At 39.2% G+C, this 20,959-nt stretch overlaps 1 protein-coding gene across 4 annotated transcripts in view; it reads right to left on the bottom strand.

The window, feature by feature from the left end:
- Window positions 1-20,959, bottom strand: part of gabbr1b (gamma-aminobutyric acid (GABA) B receptor, 1b) — a 223,113-nt gene that overhangs the window by 75,295 nt on the left and 126,859 nt on the right. For all 4 annotated transcript variants that reach the window (XM_037535400.1, XM_037535401.1, XM_037535402.1 and 1 more), the window contains one exon: window positions 4,432-4,566. In XM_037535400.1, coding sequence (XP_037391297.1) covers window positions 4,432-4,566 — 135 coding nt within the window. The remainder of the gene's footprint in view (window positions 1-4,431; window positions 4,567-20,959) is intronic.

Genomic DNA, 20,959 nt, shown 5'->3' with positions numbered 1-20,959 from the left:
CATTTGATCGTATCTGATCATTTCTGAGTTTGTGGGTTTTTTTTTTTTTTTGTTTAGTCATTTCAGTGAGTGATGGGTTTAGCCAAGGTGTTCAAACTCAAGCACTTTCAAGGCCAGTAGAGGGATATGTGGGTCAAAACTCATCTGTGGTGGTGATAGTGGTGGTGGGGGAGATATAAAAATAGAGCTGAACATGAAAAATGGAGAGACTGATTTTCAGCACAAAGAAAAGCAGTGGCTTTGCACTTTACAGGCAGGCGGTAAAGGGTAGGGAGTGACAGTCCTACAAAGCGTCGGCCAAAACTTCAGTTTCTGACTTGAGGGTGGTTAAAGGTAACGTTTTTAATCACAGCTTGGGACGTTTAAAGTGAGCGTTTGCCCAGCGGCTGAGGAGATACTGCAACTGTGACCCAAAAGTGGCACAAAGGAGTTTTGGAGGCTTATGTGACAGCAGACAGGTGCAGGATGGCTCCATTACACCCCTTCGCCAATAGGACTTGATAAGGGAAATAATCTACCCCTCAGGATCTCCAGATAACACTGACAGAAGCCTTTGGAGACTCTACTGCTTTTCAATTGCATAAATCTGAGTTCTGCAAGTTCAGGCATATGGGCATTTTGGTCCCCAGGATACATGCTTGTCAAGCCCAAGGATTTAAGTCAAAAATTCATTTTTTAAAATGAATTATTATTAAATAAATATTAAAAATCACTTGAAGCTGCACTATGTATGATTTTTCGCTAAAACTGAAAGTAGCATGACTGAGTCAGGGGATAAAAACATGCTAAAATATGGTTACTATTATCCTGGGAATAATAATTTAACAGTTGGGAGCGCCACGTCGGATTTTGTGGGAGTTTTTTCAGACCACGTCATACATCTTTATGTACTAACATCTCACAGACAGGCTCAAAAAGAAGGTCCAGCTCAATTTAGGTCCCAAATGCAAAATCAACAATAATCTGATGAAGATATGATGACAATAGTAGATTGTGATCTCCCATCCTCGGAGATCACATGACCCTCAACAAGTTCTGACTGAGTTCTGAGCTCTTTGAATTCTCTTTCAATGTGCTTATAATAATCAGATTAATGATAAATTTGGACCAATAAAAGCCTCCACTGAACTGTACATCATAATACATTAACAACATAAGAGGGTTCGTATGTGGGCCATTTAAGTTCCTCAGTTTAAAACCTGCATAACTTACCTGTAAGGGTTTCAGCAGGAATTGAATCACTTATATTCATTACTTAATGATTTATAACAGTTGCTGAATCATTTAGGGAACATCAATTTGAATAATTACAGTATTTCATCATTGATCACAGTAGATACTAAATAATTCATAGTACACACTTAAAGTTATGGTTCTTCAAGGGTTCTTTAGTAAAGAAAATGGTTCAACAAAAAGCGTGAACACTCAAAGAACCCTTTGCGTGATGAGTTCTCTGCATAATTAAAGGATTCTTCACACTGATGGAGAGTGTACTGTACATGGTTCTATATAGAATCCTTTTGAAAAGGGTTCTATATGCCAAGATGAAGGGTTCTTCGATTGTAACATCATAAAAGTAGAAGTAGAACCCTTTTTAGTGCTTTTCAAAAAGATTCTACGTAGAACCATCTGCAGCACATTCTCCATCAGTCTGAAGAACTTTTTCATCATGCAAAGAACCCTTTAATCATACAACGGGTTCTTTGAGTGTTCACACTTTATATAGAACTGTTGTCTTTGAATTCTCTTTTAATAAGTTCACAATCATCTGCTCGAGAAAGGGGTAACCGACATTATAAAAGGCTGTTCTGCACATTGCATGTAATTACATATTTCTACCACAGAGGCCTCCAAATCCCCAAATCATACATAGTGCAGCTTTAAGATTTCAAGTTCCTTGATAGTTTCCAGGCTGAAGCTTTAGCCTCAGCAGTTAGCCTACTTAGCTACAGTAGCCTTAACTGATAGTTGCTAAATAAATGTACTATCAAGCTAAAAGGTCTGTCGCAATAGAAAAGTTTCATATTGCACAGTAACTATGCAACAATTATTAAAGATGTAGGCTCAAAAAAACAACATAGGCCAGCAATTCCATGCTGGTTTAAGCTGGTTTATACTAGTTAAAACATAACATATGCTGGTCTATACTGTTTTTCCAGCAGGGAAACTAATGAAGATTTCAATAACTTTGCCCTGAAAACAGATGGACCACTGCAAACATTCCAACATGCAACCTCAGGCAGATCATTAGCTATAAAGACGATATCAATTAATGATGAAAGCCCTTTGCGCACCAGATGAGGATGAGGTTGTAAAAATATCACGTAGACCACAGGTCAACTTTATATGCAAGAAATGTTGAAGGTAACTCTGTATTTATGCTGTCCACTAAATATCTGCACTGTCATGGAAACCTCATTAAGGCCCTGAGGACATCCTGGATCTACCCTGGTTCCTTTCTGCTTGTTACTATAATCATCTATTTCTAATTTGTAACACTGGCTCCTCCACCGTTACAAATTAACCCCTAATGTTTCATGTTTCAGCTATATCTAGCTATGTTTGTTTTCATTTAAAATAGGCTGTTATTATTTCACTGTTTTTTTTTTTTTTAATAAAGTGTAATTTTCTAATTCTAAGCCTTTCCTAGTCCTGCTCCTCTTAGTTCCTTGGCTTCCTCTTTTTATACTATATAGTGTTTACCTTTTCTTTCACCTTCAATTGCCTGGCTGTTTACTGTTATTGGATATTCCTAGGACAGTACTGTCTCCCTATTCTCTGACCCCCTGACCCCCTTCCTGAGATATTGATATTCCAAACATGGTAACCATAATCAGGTAGAGATAGCTGCCTAGAATGTTTAGGAGCCACACTAGTGCCTTCAGCAAGAGGGTACTGTTGATAAGGAAGATCATGGATGCTACTTTACCATTAGGTTGACTTAATAAAGTAAGTTGCTGTAATCAGGACATATTTGGATATTTTGTAAATACACACTACATAGACACACATAGGTGTGTAAAGCACACCACCACTGGACTCTGAAGGAGTGGAAATGCATTCTGTGGAGTGACAAATCATGCTTCTCTATCTGTCAGTCTGATGGCGAATCAGGGTTTGGCAAATGCCAGGTAAACGTTACCTGCCTGACTACATTGTGCCTACTGTAAAGTTTGGTGGAGGAGGGATAATGATATGAGGCTGTTTTTCAGGGGTTAGCCTAGAACCTTTAGTTCCAGTGAAGGGATGTCTTAATGCTTCAGCAGATATTTTGGACAATTCTATGCTTCCAACTTTGTGGGAACAGTTTAGAGAAGAACCTTTTCTGTCCCAGTGTGACTGATTAGTGGAAGCTGTTATAGTTGCAAAGGGGACCAACTTCATATTCATGCCTATTGATTTAGAATGGGATATCATAAAATCTCCTGTGGGTGTATTGTGCAGGTGTCCCAATACTGTTGTCCAAATAGTGTATGTAAGGCAAACCAAAATGTCTAGATGTCTGGGTTTTGAGAACTTGATTTGACACACAGCATACTGGCTGAGAGCTTCCAGAATTAAAAAATTATAAATTGTGATCTATAAAAACCTCAATTGTGCATTATAATACATTAACAACATAAAAGGGTTCATATGTGGACTATTTCAGTTCAACTACATAACTTACCTATAACCATTTTACTTTAATAAAGAATACGGTTCTATATAGAACCATAAAACCTCTTTGTAAAGGGGTCTACATAGCTCCAAAACAGGGTTCTACTAATCGTTATGATGCCGGGCTTGTTACAATAGAAAAACCCTTTTTGGGGCTACATAGAACCATCAACAACACATTCTGCATCAGTCTGAAGAGACGTTTCATGATACAACGAACCCTTTAATCATGGAAAGGGATCTTTGAGGTTCATGGTTCTACATAGAACCATTTTCTTCACTAAAGAACCCTTGAAGAACCATCATTTTTAATATATGTGGTTACAGTAGATACTAAATGATTCACAGTAGTTAATAATTTGGAGTACGTTCTGAATAACGAGCATCTAGATTAATAACTGAATAACAGGGTTATTGTTAGTGTGTTTTTGAGAAGGTCACTGCTGTTAACAGGAAAACCCAGAGAGCAGCTGCCTCTCTTTCCATTAATGTTAATGATAAGAGGAATTCTATGTGAACAATAGATCAACAAATAAAAAGATTACCTCACCGACAACAACCCCCCACTGCTCTAACCTCTAAAGAACACACAGACTGCTGTAAGACAGATTTGACAGCCCATAAATCCATGTCCAGCCACCGTATAGCAGAGGAAAAGCACTAATCTCCTCCATGCTGTGGCCCCTCAGCTCCTGAGTCTGACATTCCTACCCTAGACTGAGCGCATTGACCTGAAAATGAACCCTGAAGGTGGATAAACATTGAAACACACACCACTATGAGGTTCCACATGCGAGCCGCCTCAGCCACCAGCGTGGAGACGGAGCTGCATCCCGGCATCAGCACGATCTTTATGGGCTCAGTGTAGAGCAGGTCATACAGCAGCTTGGTGGCCTCCCCAGGGTCACACTGAAACAGAGAGAGAGGGAAAGAGAGAGAAAGGAGGAGAGAGAGAGAGAGAGAGAGAGAGAGAGAGAGAGAGAGAGAGAGATGAGTGGGTGTGGGGTAGGTATGCAAATGCATTCATTTATCACGCCTTACTGGGAAGCTGAGTTTGATGCGCACTGTGAGAGCAGCTCACACTCAACACCAAAACACTGCAAACAAATCAAATATTTCACACTCGCACCGCACTCGTGTTTATGAAGCGCTCGGCTGTAAGACAGACTTCATTTAATACAGCATCACATCAGGAATCAATAGAGAGAGGTGGGTAGATAGGGAGAGAGAAAGAGAGAGGGAGCGAGAGATGTGGGGAGGGAGAGAGAGAGATGGGGAAGAGAGAGGGAGTGATAGGGAGAGAAAAAACAGCGAGATCGTGCAGAGAGAGAGGAAGAGTGCGAGACAGGGAGAGAGTGCAAGGGAAAGAGAGCGATTGGGCAGAGGGAACGAGAGAGGAAGAAAGAGATAGGGAGAGAGAAAGAGTGAAGGAGAGAGAAAAAGAGACAGAGAGATGGGATGCAACAGCAGGGAGAGAGATATGGAAAGAGAGAGAGAGAGAGAGAGGAGAGAGAGAGAGAGAGAGAGAGAGAGAGCAGAAATCAGAGATGGAGAAAGAAACAGAGAGAGAAAGAGGAACAGAGAGATATGGATAGATGAAGAGAGGGAAAGCAGCAGGTGTGAGAGAGAGAGAAGGGAATGAGAGAAAGAGAATAGAGTATGAGAGACAGACAGAGAGAGAAAGAAGAGACAAGAAGAGAAAGAACAGAGAGAGAGAGAGGGGAAAAAGGGAGAAGAGAGAGGAAGAAAACAGTAAGTTATAATAAGGAAGAGTCAGAGAGAGAGAGAGAGAGAGAGAGAGAGAGAGAGAGGGAGAGAGAGAGAGTATGTGTTAAATATACAGTAATTCCAGGATACCCACATTTGTCTGGCGCTCTAATAGAAAGCCAGTTTTTGTACAGGGCGCTGTCGGCCGTCATCAGTCTCTGCTCTGTGTCTGAGTGTCTGACACGACCATCGTCTTTTTTCCTCTCCATTCATCTTAAACTCAACATCAATGAAAAATCAATATCTCATTTAAATGATAATAGTGGGCCAAAGCCATCATTGATCATTGTGTTTGGAGACAGATGAGCCGTGGCCAGTGGCCTTGAGCTGCGGCCACAGTGGACCGAGCAGGCTTTAATTCAGGCTCTGTGGTGTCGCGGATAAAGAGACGCTTTAATGAAAGGAAGAAAGAAAGAACGGCTGAAAAACAAAACCAGAAAAATGAATATAGCTTGATTACGTAGGCTAGGAACCTGATTTTGTTTGATTGGTGCAATCACACAAATTAAATCAGCAAAATGCCCTCCAGCAACACACTCCTCTTTACTTAACGATGTCTAATCTGGCAGCCTCTCTCTTTCTCTCTCTCTCTGTCTCTCTCTCTCTCTCTGTCTCTCTCTCTCTCTCTGTCTCTCTCTGTCTCTCCCTCACTCTCTCTCTCGCTCTCCCTCACTCTCTCTCGCTCTCCCTCACTCTCTCTCTCGCTCTCCCTCACTCTCTCTCTCGCTCTCCCTCACTCTCTCTCTCGCTCTCTCTCTCTCTCTCGCTCTCTCTCTCCCTCACTCTCTTGCTCTCTCTCTCTCTCTCCCTCACTCTCTCTCTCTCTCTCTCTCTCTCTCTCTCGCTCTCTCTCGCTCTCTCGCTCTCTGCTTTTAATTTCCACTAAATGCACAGATAAATCAGCAAATCATTTGAGTCACAACAAAAGGGCCGCTTTTAGTGAGGGGAACTGTTCCCTTTGTTGGGATTAAAATGATTTGCTGTGAAAGACAGGAAAGTAATGTGACATTGCACTCAATTAAAGCAAATTGGGGAATCGGCTATCACTGCGACTGATACAGCGATTCGCCTGCGCGGCCTGTTTAACTCACAAACAGCACTCAGGAACAATCCCGTTGGCTTCTAACCCCTTAAGCCACTCTCAGTCTAGATATGCATGTAAATGCACTGCATGTAAACACATTCAACAAAGGAGCTTTCTATCATTTGAGAAATGTTACTAAAGTTCACCCTTTTCTATCTCTGAGCGACACGGAGAAGCGTGTTTATGCATTTGTTAAAGCAGAGTTGATGTAAGGATCTTCTTACTGAACATCCTAAGAAAACAATACATCCTTTACAACTCGTACAAAATGTGGCAGCAGCATCCAAACAAAAACAAGGCTGAGAGATCAGATCTGTCCCTCTTTAAAAGAGCTGCTCTGGTTAGCTGAATGATTCAGGATAGATTTTAAAGTTCCACTGCTAGTTTTTAAGGCTCTAAATGGCCTTACAGCACCTCTTCCATCACAGAGTGTCTGTCTGTTTATGTTCCGGCACCTGATCTTAGATCTGCAGATACCTTCTGATGACCTTCTGCTTAGACCTTCAGTAAAATGCAGAAAACATGGAGAGACTCGTTTAAATATTCTGCTTCTAAACTGTGGAGCTCAGTTCACCTTTTATTAGACAGTCAAGCTCAGTTCTCACTTTTAAGAAGCATCTAAAAACGCATCTCTTTAACTCAGCATCTGCATATGGCAAAATGGACACAACCAAGACCGGACAGGACGACTGATGACAAAACAGGCCATCACCAGGACTTGACTAGCAGATTTATAAAAAAAAACCTCAGTTTTGGTGCAGATAAACAATACAAGTAAACATAACAATAACAGACAATTACATACTAGCGATGGTATAGTGCTGCAAACTGAGGTGCAGCAGAAAAACAATAGAAAAAGTGTAGATAACCTGCTGTGGTTGGCTGACATGGTGTGACTGTGTGCAGCAGCACTTAGCCAAGCAGACTCACTCACTTGCCTACTATAAACAGCAAAAACACAAATGCAAAGAATTTTCCCAGATAACACCAGATCTGTTCTAACCCTGTGACATTTGACACACATACTAAATAATTATAGTTTGAAATTAAAGGGGAAATCCACTGCTTTTCCAAAATATCTACATCATTCAATGGTTAAGATGTAAACAAAGTCATTCAAGGTCACTTGGTGTGAAGTGCTCAGTTCTGGATAAAGTAAGCGAGTCAGGACTGTTCACAATGGTGGTGATAGGAACCAGACGTCAAGTTTTATTTTATCTCTCTATATCTAAAACTCCCTCACAGAAAACTATTACTCTGCAAAAATGGTATCTTGTTAAATAAAATTTATCTTAAACATAGCTGATAAATCTAGTATCACTCCTGTTGAGATTGTTGTAAGCACAATTTATGATTACACAAGATACCATTTTTTGCAGTGTACATGGAAAGCCTGAGTTTTAAGAGTTTTATGATGCGTTTTTGGGTAATAAATATAATGGCTTTGCTTAGGCTGCTGCCGGATAAGCGGTTGAGGATGGATGGATGGATGGATGGACGGATATAATGGCTATATTTGCATTGTAGACGCCATGACCCCTGGTTCCTATCACCACCACTGTAAAGACATCTGAGTCTGTAAGTTTCTCTGCAATGAGCCACTTCACAGCAATCCACTCTGAATGGACATCTTTACATCCAAAAGATAGAATTAAGCAGAGATTTTGGAAAATCAGTGGACTTTCTACCCCTCGTTCCTCATCCCTCTTTTCTTTTTTCCTCTCTCTCCTCCTCTCACTGCGTTGTCTCCTGTATGCGTGTTGAAGATTCTCTGGCCTCCCTGGATGTGGTCAGCTGAATTTCATATTCTCTCTGGAAGCTCTTTTGAGTCTCTCTCTTTCTCTCTCTCTTTCTCTATCTCTTTCTCTCTCTCTTTCTCTCTCTCTTTCTCTCCCTCGCTCACTCTGTTGCCCAGAGGGGGGAAGCCAAGTGTAGGTCTGCGCTCCACATAGTACAGCTGGGTCCCGCCGTAACAAATCAACCAAACACACTGAGAAAAAATCTACCCTGTCAAGCTGAGTATTTTATTTCCACTTCTTGTTATTTATATTTTACTTTTCAGTGCTTTAGCATCTCATGTAGGACGAGTAACGAGACGTAGCTCATATGTCTCAGCCAGGGAGCCCAAATGTTTTGTCTTGGGTGGCCAAATATCACCCAAGTATTTAATTTGTATTTAACTAATATTTAATACCCCTTGTATTAAATGTATTTAGCAGGTTTTTATTTAATGTGTTACTAAAAGACTTATTTATAAGTCATTTATAAGTCATTAATAAGTTAAATACATCTTAATAAGTTAGATATATCAGGTTTCTCCTGTTTTTGCATATTTGTCACACTTGTAATATAATAAAAGACAAAGAAGATGAGATTGAACAGTAAATACCGCTTTTAAATGTTTATTGAAAGAAAAAGGAGTTGCCCATCACCAACTGACACTGTGTGAAAAAGTAATTGCCCCCTCAAATTCCTCCATAAGCACACTGATGACACGTGCAGGAAATCACACAAGAGCCTAGACGAACATTTTAAGACCTGCAGGCCTCGCTCACCTCAGAGAAGGTCAACGTTCATGATTCCACCTTTAGTAAGAGATTGAAGACAAAAATAAAGGTCATCACCGGGACTATACCAGAAGATTTGAAAAAAATCCTCTATTATGGTGCAGATAAACAGTAAAAATATAAAAGTAAACACAGTCGTAACCACAATTATATACTATCGATGGCATAGAGCTGCACACTGAGTTACAGCAAAAAAAAAAAAAAAAGAAAAAATGTAGAAAACCTGCTGTGGTTGGCTGAGTGTGCACTGGTCTATGCAGCAGCACTTAGCCAAGCAACCGTATAGCAGTAAGCAAACTCACTAACTTGTCTACTATAACAGAGACAAAGATGATCGGATTAAACACAAACGTAGTTTCTGAACGTTTACTGAAGGAAAAAAAGTTTTGTCCAACATCAACTAGCGCTGTGTGAAAAAGTAACTGCTCTCTCAAATTCCTCCATGAGCGCAGCAACGACACATCCAGAAAATTACATAAGAACCCAGGTGAACATCGAAGGACCTGCAGTCCTTGCTCACCTCTACCACAACTAAACAAGGGGAATATAATGGCTTGTCTTAACATTTGCTTAGAAAACTCCTTGATGACACCCCCAATCCTTCTGGATAACGTTCAGTGAACTGAGTCAAAACTCTGAGCACAGGGTTGTGAGTCTTTAGCGCCAGTCTTAGATGCAAACCTGACACATTCTGCCCATGTGTTATGTGTAAAACTGGTGCACAAGCCTGATGTGGTGGTGGTGTGTTAGTGTGTGTTGCGCTGGTACGAGTGGATAAGGCATAGCAGTGCTGCTGGAGTTTTTAAACACCTCAGTGTCACTGCTGGACTGAGAAACATCCAGCCAGCAGTGTCCTGTGACCATGACTAGAGGATGACCAACAGATGAGCTACCGTCTCTGACTTTATATCTACAAGGTGGATGACAAGGTAGGAGTGTCTAATAGAGACAGTGGGTGGACACAGCATTTAAAAGCTCCAGCAGCACTGCTGTGTCTAGTCCACTCAGACCAGCGCAACACACACTAACACACCACCAACACCACGTTAGTATCACTGTAGCGCTGAGAATGATCCACCACCCAGATAGTACCTGTTCTGTGGGGGTCCATGGGGGTCCTGACCACTGAAGAACAGGGTAAAAGGGGGCTAATAAAGTATCAGAGAAACAGATGGACTACAGTCTGTAACTGTAGAACTACAAAGTGCAGCTATACAGTAAGTGGAGCTGATAAAATGGACAATGAGTGTAGAAACAAGGAGGTGCTCATAATGTCTTCTAAGCTGATTATCCTTCTGGGTCATGGGGGGAGCTGGAGCCTACCCCAGCAGTCACTGGGTTGAAGGCAGGATACACCCTGGACAGGTCACAATAGGATAGGATACAGACTTATGCAAATGTTTGGGCACCTAACATTTTCTCAAAAACAAGTTAAAGCATCCTCTACAGGATACACTTCTGCACATTTTAATGAACAATTGCTGTTTATCTGCTGAATTAAAAAAAAACCCTGCAAAAGTTATGGCACATGTTTTATATATATATATATATATATATATATATATATATATATATATATATATATTCATATTCCCCAATATTTTGAACTCAGGAAACAAATACAATTGTAAAGACAAATAAAGAATTTTAAATTTTGTCCTTTATAGGACCGAAAAAAACATCTTGATAAAAATCAATATAATATTTAACTGTACACTGAATAACTGGAGCACTGTTAGAGATCACTTAGGCACTGCATTAGTGGTATATTAGAGCTTCTAAAGCAATCTCGTGTGTTGCGGGAGGCCATACTTTTATTATCTTCCTTCAGAAGCACACCAAAATCATAAAAAGTAGAAAAAGCTTCTGAGTGTGTTGCAAAAAAGTGTTAGTCCCATCTTCAATCAATCCCAAGAAAACCCCTGGTGATACCATGGCCATCTGTCCATGAAAGCCTGTCCTCTCTCTAGGTGGGCAGGACAGGCCTCCTCTCCCCCACCACTCAGTGTTATGCTAGTCAACTAATTAGCAGAATTAGCAGTTAGCCTTCTCCTTCAAACATGTTAAGCTGTTCAATGATGTTGTGTTAGCGGCAGTTTGCAAAGCAGCAGTGGAGGAAGTTTGTGCTAGCCTTCATTCATCCCCTCAGCTTGTGATGAGGAGACCTAGTATTGACGTAATATTGACTTAATTAGGCAGAACATTGTCTTGTAATGTAATGTAATGTTCCTGTAATGTCTGTGACTCCTTAAGTCAGAAGCTATGCTCCTGTATAATGGCTGTGGTTTTACTGGTGCTCTTATTAAGGTTTAGCGCTGCCTTTGAACCCCTGTCTCAGTGCTGCTGCTGACAGAGTCTTGTTCATATCTATAAATTTGTCTGTGCAGTAGGTTTCTCTCCTTACTCCTCCAAAGGAGAGCTTTGTAGAGCTTCTGCAGGCCGATGCACTGCCAATATACAGAATAACAAGCCAAATTAAAGGGTTCGCTTACTATGTTCATAAATATACGAGACTTTTCAAACAAAATCAAGATGAAAAGCTTTTAAAAATCATTCAATGAGAAGTTACAGGCATTCATAAAATCTGGTAGAGGCATGTCCTCTCGGATAAGATGGCTAGGGTTGTGCCGAAAATACTGGTACAGCAAGGTACTGAAATCGAATGTACACCTGTGCATGAACACAGGTCACTTATACTTAAAAAGGTGCAATTTATAGGAATAATAATAATAATAATAATAAGTTCAATTTATATAGTGACTTTCACAAACCCAAGGATGCTTTACATCATTAAAAAACAGAGGCTACAGAGAGAGAAAAAAGAAGGTTTTTAGCAGGGATTTGAAGGAAGACAGAGAAGAGCAATTATGAAGAGTGGAAGGTAGAGAATTCCAGAGTTTGGGGGCAGCAGCACCGAAAGATCTGCCACCCATAGTAGAAAGTCTAGTTGAGGGAACTGTTAGGAGTCCAGCATTAGAAGATCGGAGAGCACGAGATGGACAGTATAAAGAAATGAGATCATAAAGGAATATCGGAGCCGGACCATGTAAAGCCTTGAAGGTAAGAAGAAGTTTTTATAGGACTTTTATTTTTAACGTTGACAGCCATGATCCTGTTTCTGTCACTATCCTTTCTAGTGTAATAACAGTCCATACAACCAAACACTTGAGATCACATGAAAAAATACGTTTTCATGGCTTGTGTATCATGACACGTACCATGATCCTGTTTTTTTACGTTTGTCTATTTTTGTCTTTGTTGGATCTGATCTTTGCCTGTTTATTGACGACTTTACATGACGTTTGATTTTAAATGTTAATTTCATGTGAAGATGCACTCTAAAGAAAGGATTTCACAGAACACATGAATGAAATATCTTTGTTTTTATTGATTTTTTTCAAGACTAGACTAGACTACTCAACAAAGACTAGCTCAGAAACCATCGCAGTGCCTTCCACAATAAAGGCAGCATAGAGCTTCTTTTATACAGTGATGGGAAACAAGGTAGCTCACATAACACTGCAATTCTACATGCTGATCCACTTTGCCTTGACCAATTTGAACATTTAACTACTCTGGGGGGCAGATAAGTTAAAAGGGGACAAAGCCAAAGTCTCTGAATGCACTGCTGATGATGTGTCTGTAAGGTAGGGTGAAATTATCAAACAAACAGAGCTGAAATCCACCAATGGCTTGGCAGCATGTGCAGGCTCACTGGCTCCCTGATCTAACGCTGAACTTCAGGTGCATGGTAATAAGTGTGGGCCCTTTTTATCCAAAGCTCTTGTCACCCCACAGTGCAGCAGGGTTGAATACCTAAGGCCAGACCTGAATGAACATTTGCTGCTTGCTTTGCCTCCTAATGACTGTTTTTTTTTCTCTCCCCATGTTTTATAATGTAGCTGTCCATGGTGCTGAATTCTAATCTAAAGCGATTCCTGCAACACAGTGCACTATACGTTATTACAATATTGACTTTGGCAGTGTGACATTGGAGAAAAGCTTGACTTTGGCAATATAATGTTGGGGAAGAGCAGTTTATGGTGCTGAATTATAATTCAGGGAAATACCTGCAGAATACTACAACTGACACTTGGAAAACTGATGCATTAAATGCAATGATTTCAATTTGTTCATACTTTTCTACAGAATGTCTTTCAGTTTTATGACTTCTGTGAATAATTTTGTTGATGCAATATATTTCATTTATGTGTAAATGATGCATGCATTGCAGCAAAGTATGTTCAATGTATTCATATTTTTCAGCTTATGTTACTTACTAATGTTACTTATAGTCTTTAAAAAAAAACGTTCCTGATTGATCCATGTTTTAACGTACTGAATGTCTTTGGTTTTACACTGATCCCATTTTATAGTGCTCATTTTCACGCCTTCAAATAGTATGTTTTACTTCTGTAAAGCAGTTTGATTTGATTTTGCATTTCACGTATGAAAAAATGCAGTAAAATTAAGAAACTGGGGGAGATTATTCCTAAATCGTAAAAAAAAAATCTAACTTTCAGAAACTGTTCTACTCTTGTGAAAACGTTTCCTGCTCGAGATGCGAGAAAAGCGGCTACTGCTGAGATAAAGCTTAAAAGTGAGTCTGCGTTTTCAGAAAACATGATCTGACAAGTAGATGTTTTATAAAAGTAAAGGAATTTGGGGAGATTATTCCTAAATCCCAGAAAGTATTGAACATTTTATGTAGCTGTTGTTCTTTAAGCAAACAATATATACTGCCATAAAGGGAGTAGAGGCACATGGCATAGCTGGCTGACTGTGGAGGTTAATCAGTAATATCAAGACAGGAACATGCTTAACATCACTGATTCATCTCTGCCATTGGTCAGTCGATTTTTCCTCTGATCAAGCGAATGTTAGAGCAGCATCTCTCATATCAGCACTTCATAGGCATCGAGCAGAATCAAATAGGGTGTATTTTGGGTCTCAAGGACCCCCAGATGGTTCCCTTTTTTTATCCCTATGCATCGCAAACTGGGTTGGAACAACCTGGGGTTGCCTTTGGACATTGTTCAGAGCCGTATAACTTGGCCTGGCTTTATCCAATTTATCGCAACCTGTACATGTTGGCAGAGCTCATCCTGCCCTTTAAAATGAGCCCTGTCTGACCTTCTAGCCCATGGAGAACCATAGATATAAGTGGCAGAAGAACATAACTCACTGTCCATGTAGCTCTGCCAAGGGACCTGAATTTGTACATTGTTCGTGGTTTATATGACTGACTTTATTCCATTCTCCCTGCTTGGAGAACTACCGTTTTACTTGATACACTCTCAAAATGAAAATAAAACTGGCTGAAAATGTGTGTTCATGAGATCCTGGGTTCAAATTGGTTTTCTCTTATTTAGTGAAGCACACAAAAACCATCTGAGTGCTATTAGCAACCCCCTTTTTCATCAAATTAGGAAAAAAGCATGTTGCAGGTTTGAAATATTTGTGGACATTTTGTCAATAAATAAACAGATCTGCTGCTAGTGCTATTAAGATTTAAACCTGCTGATGTAAAACTTTAATTAGAAAAGAAAGGGAGAAAAACAGCTAATATTCCCATCTACATTGCTTTTGTTACAGTGGAGTAGGGAGCAGGGATTTTGCACTGAGCACTGTTCTTACTGTCCAATAATTGAATGTTTCTGAGGCATCTTTGCTCTTTTACAGTGTCAGAAGAAAAGATACTGTGCAGGCACATTTTTCATTCATCAAGAAACAATGTACATGTACCCTCAGAGATACAACAGTGGAATTAAGGCCCCACTCTGTGGCTTAAATAAGTTTTGTACTTTTTCATAAGCTCAGTTTTTTTAAACAGAATAAAATAAAAGGTCTGGAAACAAGTCTGGGTGTGTAAAGTCAAAGCAACTTAAAACATACATTTGCAAAGGAATATTGTACATTTATGGCCTCTAACTAAAGGTACTAACAACATGTTCTAGTGGGTACTACTGCAGTGACAGTTTAGCACCCTTTTGTTGCATGTAGGTTCAGTAACCATGTGGAAAGCGGTGCAGTTTGTTGCAGTTGAGTTGAGGTGATTTATGATGCATTCAAGTAAACCAGCTAGAACTGTTCACTGGCTGTGTTTACATGCAAAGATTTGTATGTCAATCCTATTGAATACATTTGGATTATAGATTAAGACTGAGGTGTGTTTATGCTCACTCTACTCAACAATCCGATGGAAAATCTCCATTTATATGTGCACTATAAATAATCCGATCCAAAGCAGAGAACCACTTAGTGTAGACGTTACCATGACAACAAGCATCACGTGAGCCCAGTCAGAGTGTGATGAGCAGCAGTGAGCTGTGCTTGTGTTTTTAATTACTTTAAAACTCTACTCAACAGTCTGGAAAATCTTCGTTTACGTGGGCACTCCAAGTAATCAGATCCAAAATGACGTGCATGTGTGGAGAACAGCTTAGTGTAAACGTTACCGTGACAGCGAGCATCACTAGTGCAGTCAGAGTGAGATGAGCAGCAGTGAGCAGTGCTTGTGTGTTGAATTACTTTAAAATGATGTCAGACTCAGGAAAACGTCCTTCACACGTACTTATTAAAGAAGGCCGAGAGGAAGACGTCGTGTTCTGAGATACATAAGCTGGACGCCCGTCCCACCGCCATCTTTTAAAGATCAGAGCAAGTCAAATTTATTGGTTGGCGGTTGTTTACTCGGAAAAAGGTAGAGATATTTGAGGTTGAGCTATTAGTCGGATTGTTAACGGAGTATCAGGCTGCATGTAAACGTGGTCACTGTTAATATTTTCCATATATTAACAATCATGGCCCTAAGTAAAGGCCTTGCTGATGTAACTCAATTTAGGCTACAATTTCTGTTGATTGAAAAACAAGACAAAGCTTCTAAATACCAAATAGAAAAATGATTACGAGCATAATGAACAAATACTTAAGTATTTAAATCACAGAGAAAGAAAAAAGTCACAAAATCCTGATGAAAATCAGAGAAAGATGATTTCATAGGGCCCTACACTCTTTCTGGCACTTTTATTTTGAAAAGTGTACCAGTGTATGTGTGTCTGCACTGTCTGTAATCTCAGCACTGCTATCTACACCACTGCACTGAAGTATTTCCAGCAGCTCACACATCTGAACAGCAGGTGACACACTGACACCGACCCGCTCACTTCACCCATCGATTCACGCGTCCCTCTGTTTTTCACAGCGATTGCAGAAGGACGCGATCTTTCTCTCCCTCTCTTCCCTTTTGTGGTGGGAATCTGCGGAGTTGTGTGTTTTGTTTGAACTGCAGTTGTCTTGGCAACGGTTGCCACGCCAACCACCGCCCCCAGTCTCCCCTCTTGCTTCATGCCTTTGAAGTGGGGTTCCAATGCGGAGCCGTTTCGACCAATCACAGTGAATCTCTTAGCAATACCGACCAGTCACAGAGGTTTAACCGTTTGCAGCCTGCGCGTGAATGTTGGCAACTCCAGTGCGGGGGAGGAGAAGAAGCAGGTGAGAAAGACAGAGAGAACGAGAGAGAGAGGGAGTTGTGCGAAACGAAAGAAACGGATGGATACCAGAGGCTGTTTAAGAGTCATTAAGCCATTATGAATCCCAAGAACAGAAAAGGAGAGAGAGAGCATGAAGATACGAGAGTAGAAAACATTCCTCCGCTACGCTCCTCTCTTCTCTCTTCATTAATTCAGGCTGAAGCTCTTTGAAATAAACGATGGAGCACGGAATTGCATTCAGAATCATCATGAGGAAATTCATATTAGCTGTGTAATGATAATGAATGCCCAGTATGGTACAAAAACGAACCTTATAAATCACAGGGGGACAGCTTATTACCCCAATCACTGTACACCACAGAACCAGTTGGCTAACTAATGACTTAATGCTTTGATAAATTGCAAATTTAGGCAAAACACCTCCTCAGAGCATAAGGCTTCAAACAACACGACTTAAGATCTGCAAATAATGGCATTCATACAGAGCACTGTATGAATAATTAACACCAACCAACAAGTAAACAAGTCACATACAGTGGATGTGCTGGTTCAGTGGATTAATGTGTGTGTGTGTGTGTGTGTGTGTGTGTGTATCTATGTATATAGATGTATAGATATATATAGATGCTGTACAAACAAAGCCTCATATCTCCAGAATGGTAACTTTACAGGAGAAGGAAAAATATACTTTACTTTTAATGTAAGTCTATGGAACCAGACATTTTTTCAACTCATTTTGAGCCATTTCTCTTCTTCTGTTCATCATGAAATTTACATAAAATGAATAATTTTCAAATTATATATATAAACCATGTATCTCCTCTTTGGATGATGGTCCATATATATACACAACATTTTCCAAAATGTACATCAAATATACAAATAATGCCAGTTCCTGTACTGTATATATAATTAATATCAACCAACAAGTCTCATACAGTGTGCTGGATGAATTATCACATGTATATGTATCTTACGTATCTATATGGGTTGTATTAATAACAAACTTAAGCTAAACATCTCCTGAGAGTGGCAGATTTCATAACAGCATGGCTTCAAATCTACAGATGATGCCATTTCTGCACTGTATAAATCATTTATATTGACGAACGAGTGATGTCTCATACGGTGTGCTGGAGGAATGATCACATGTATACGTAGCCTATGTATCTATATGGATTTCATAAATAACAAATTTAAGCTCAACATCTCTTGTGAGTGCCAGACTTTGGGACAGCATGATTTCAAATCTACAGACGATAACACTTATAAAATAATGAATTAATCAATAATTAATACCAACCAACAAGTAAACAAGTCACATAAACAGCTCTGGTTTACCGTATTGCAGCGTATGCATGTGTCGTATGTATCTCCAGACCTCAAATCTAAAGATAATGGCATTTGTGTAGTGGATATGTAATTAGAGTATATATACCTGGTTTAGTGTATTCACTGTACATGAATATGTATCATATGAATCTATACAGCTTTGGTTAATTCCAAGTTTAAGCAAAATATCTCCTGGAAGCAGATAAAGGTAAATATGCACTTTATAAATATTTCATATCAGCCAACAACAAATACTGTGTGTGTGTGCTGGTTCAGTGTATCACTGCACATACATACAATATCTACTGTATCTATATGGCTTTGATTATTTGCAAATTTAAACAAAACATCTCCTGAAACATCAGACTTTAATCAGAACCACATAAAATCTACACATAAAGGCATTCACTCCACACTGTACAAATAATTAAGGTCAACAAGCAAGCGAGCTACGAGCTCATACAGTATGTATGTGAGTATATATCCATATGGACTTAATTAATTAATCATATAAACAAAACATCTCCTGAAAGCATAAGACCTCGAACAGCACGCCAAAACTACAGATAATAGCCTTTATGCACTGTGTAAATAATTCTGTATTTGCATGTGTATATTATGCATCTATATGGCTTGGATTAATTCCACATTTAAGCAAAACATCTCATGAAAGCATAAGACTTTCCACAGCACGACTTCAACGCTACAGAAAATGGCACTCGCAAACCATATAAATAATTGATGTCAACAAGAAAGTGAGCCACAAGCTCCTACCATGTGTATGCGCCTGGTTAATTTTATCACCAGCCCCAGCGCTTTTCAAATCAACGCCTCATTCATTTGAAAACATCAGCTGTTCCTCACACTGTGGAAACATTTCATGATGACTGAATCGATAGATTGCTTGAAATGACTTGTGGCATTAAGGTGCATGAAGGTTATGAATAAGAAAGATATCGTTTTAGAGATGTGTATCTTACATATCGCTGTCATTGGAAGGAAAACTTTGCACCTCCAAAATTGTAACTTTACAGGTGAAGGGAAAAACCTTTACTTTTAATGTAAGTCAAAGGAACCAGAATGTTTTCCAAGTCATTTTGAGTCATTTCTTTTGGTCCATTCTTCCTGAGATTTACACACAGGCCTTTTCAAATAATGTCATAAACTGAAAAAAAAACGACAAAAATGGAGATACAAGGTTTCTTCCAACAGCAGCAAAATGTATTTGGCTGTGATAAACTGCAAATTTCACAGTTAATTTCAAAAATTCCAGAAAGTGTAAGACTTCAATCACCACAACTAAGAATCTATAGATAACTGCATTCACATACTGAGTAAATAATGTCAACCAAAATGTGTTACAGTGCCTGGTAATCTATGAATCTTTTCCATCTACACTCTCAAAATTAAGCTGCCAAAAACGGTTCTCTGGAGCAATGCCGCTTTTGGTTCCCTGAAGGGAATGGTTCTTTAAAAATGTAAGCACAAATCTGAAACTGCTTAATTCAAGCCAGAACTCTTTTTGACGCCTTTATTTTTAAGTATGTATATATTACTTTGATAAACTGCAACAGCATAAGACTCGAATTGTGCTACTTGTAATCTACAGATTATGGTTTTTGTCCAGTGCACTTATAAATAATTACTGTGAATCACATGAACACATATCTCATACAGTGTATGTATGGCTGGTCACTATACAGAAATAACTGCTGTCAGAGGTTTTTTGGTTTTTGACGTAATTTGAAAATGCCTGTTGTTCTTTACATTGTGTGTAAATTTCATGAAGAATGGACTAAAAGAAACGGCCCAAAATGACTTGAAAAAATGTCTGGTTCCATTGACTTACATTAAAAGTAAAGAAGGTTTTTCCCTTCTCCTGTAAAGTCACCATTTTGGGGATACAAGGTTTTGTTCCGACAAGGGCGAAATGTATGTCTGTTGTCAAGCTATCCCTCATGCTAAGTGTATGTTTGCTAATGAAGCAGAGCCAATTCTGCTTCAAATAAACAGTGTCATACAGCTGCTGTCGGACCAAAACCTCTTATCTCCATTTTCAGTTTCTCACATACAAAAAACCTACTGTCCTTTATATTGTGTGTACATTGCAAGATGAATGGACCAAAAGAAACGGCTCAAAATTACTTGGAAAAATGTCTGGTTCCATTGACTTACAGTACTGTGTGAAAGTTTTAGGCATCTAAGGCATTTTTAAACACTTTACCTCAGCAGTGAGTTTATTACAATATACATTAGAATAAAGTCGTATTCATAATTGAAATAAACATCAAAACAATAAAAAGTAACAAGAATTTCTTGGGTCCATATTTTTCCTTGACACCTTCACAGCCGCCACATAGACTCGTTAATATCATCAGTTACATCATGAGCTCAATTTACTGAGCACTGATTGGTCAAACCAGGAGCTGCTTTTTAACTACATATAATACTGGGCTTCCTCGAGGAGAGGCTTGGAAATGGTTAAACAAACATGCTAACATCCAGAAAATCACTGTTTATTATGTATATGATTATATATATTATATAATCATTATTAATTAATATTCTATAAAATTAGTTTATTCAAATATTAAAACTTTTCTCAGCAAATAAACACAAACTACACAAATAAATAGATTTTGAAAATGTGTCTTGGGTGCCTAAGACTTTCGCACAGTACTATACATTAAAAGTAAAGTGTGTTTTTTTTTGTCCTTAACATTTGTGTGTGTGTGTGTGTGTGTGTGGGTGGGTGTGTGTGTGTGTCTGTGTGTCTATATGGCTTCGATAAACTGCAAATTTGAGCAAAACGTCTCCAGAATGCAAAATAATCCGAACAGCACGACTGCAGATAACTGTATCGATAATTTATGTCAATCAACAAGTAAACAAGCCTCATACAGTCTGCACATGCCAGGCTTAATATATCATCACACACATAAAAGTGTGATTGTTGTACCAAATAAGCCCATGCTAATGAAGCACAGCCAAGAGCAGCAGACTACTGTCACTCCTCACTTTAAACCTGCCTTACATGTACTGACACAGACATGAAGTGG

This window comes from Pygocentrus nattereri, chromosome 27, assembly GCF_015220715.1.
Source record: "Pygocentrus nattereri isolate fPygNat1 chromosome 27, fPygNat1.pri, whole genome shotgun sequence".
Lineage (NCBI taxonomy): Eukaryota > Metazoa > Chordata > Actinopteri > Characiformes > Serrasalmidae > Pygocentrus > Pygocentrus nattereri.
This window is presented reverse-complemented; position numbering and strand designations above follow the sequence as displayed.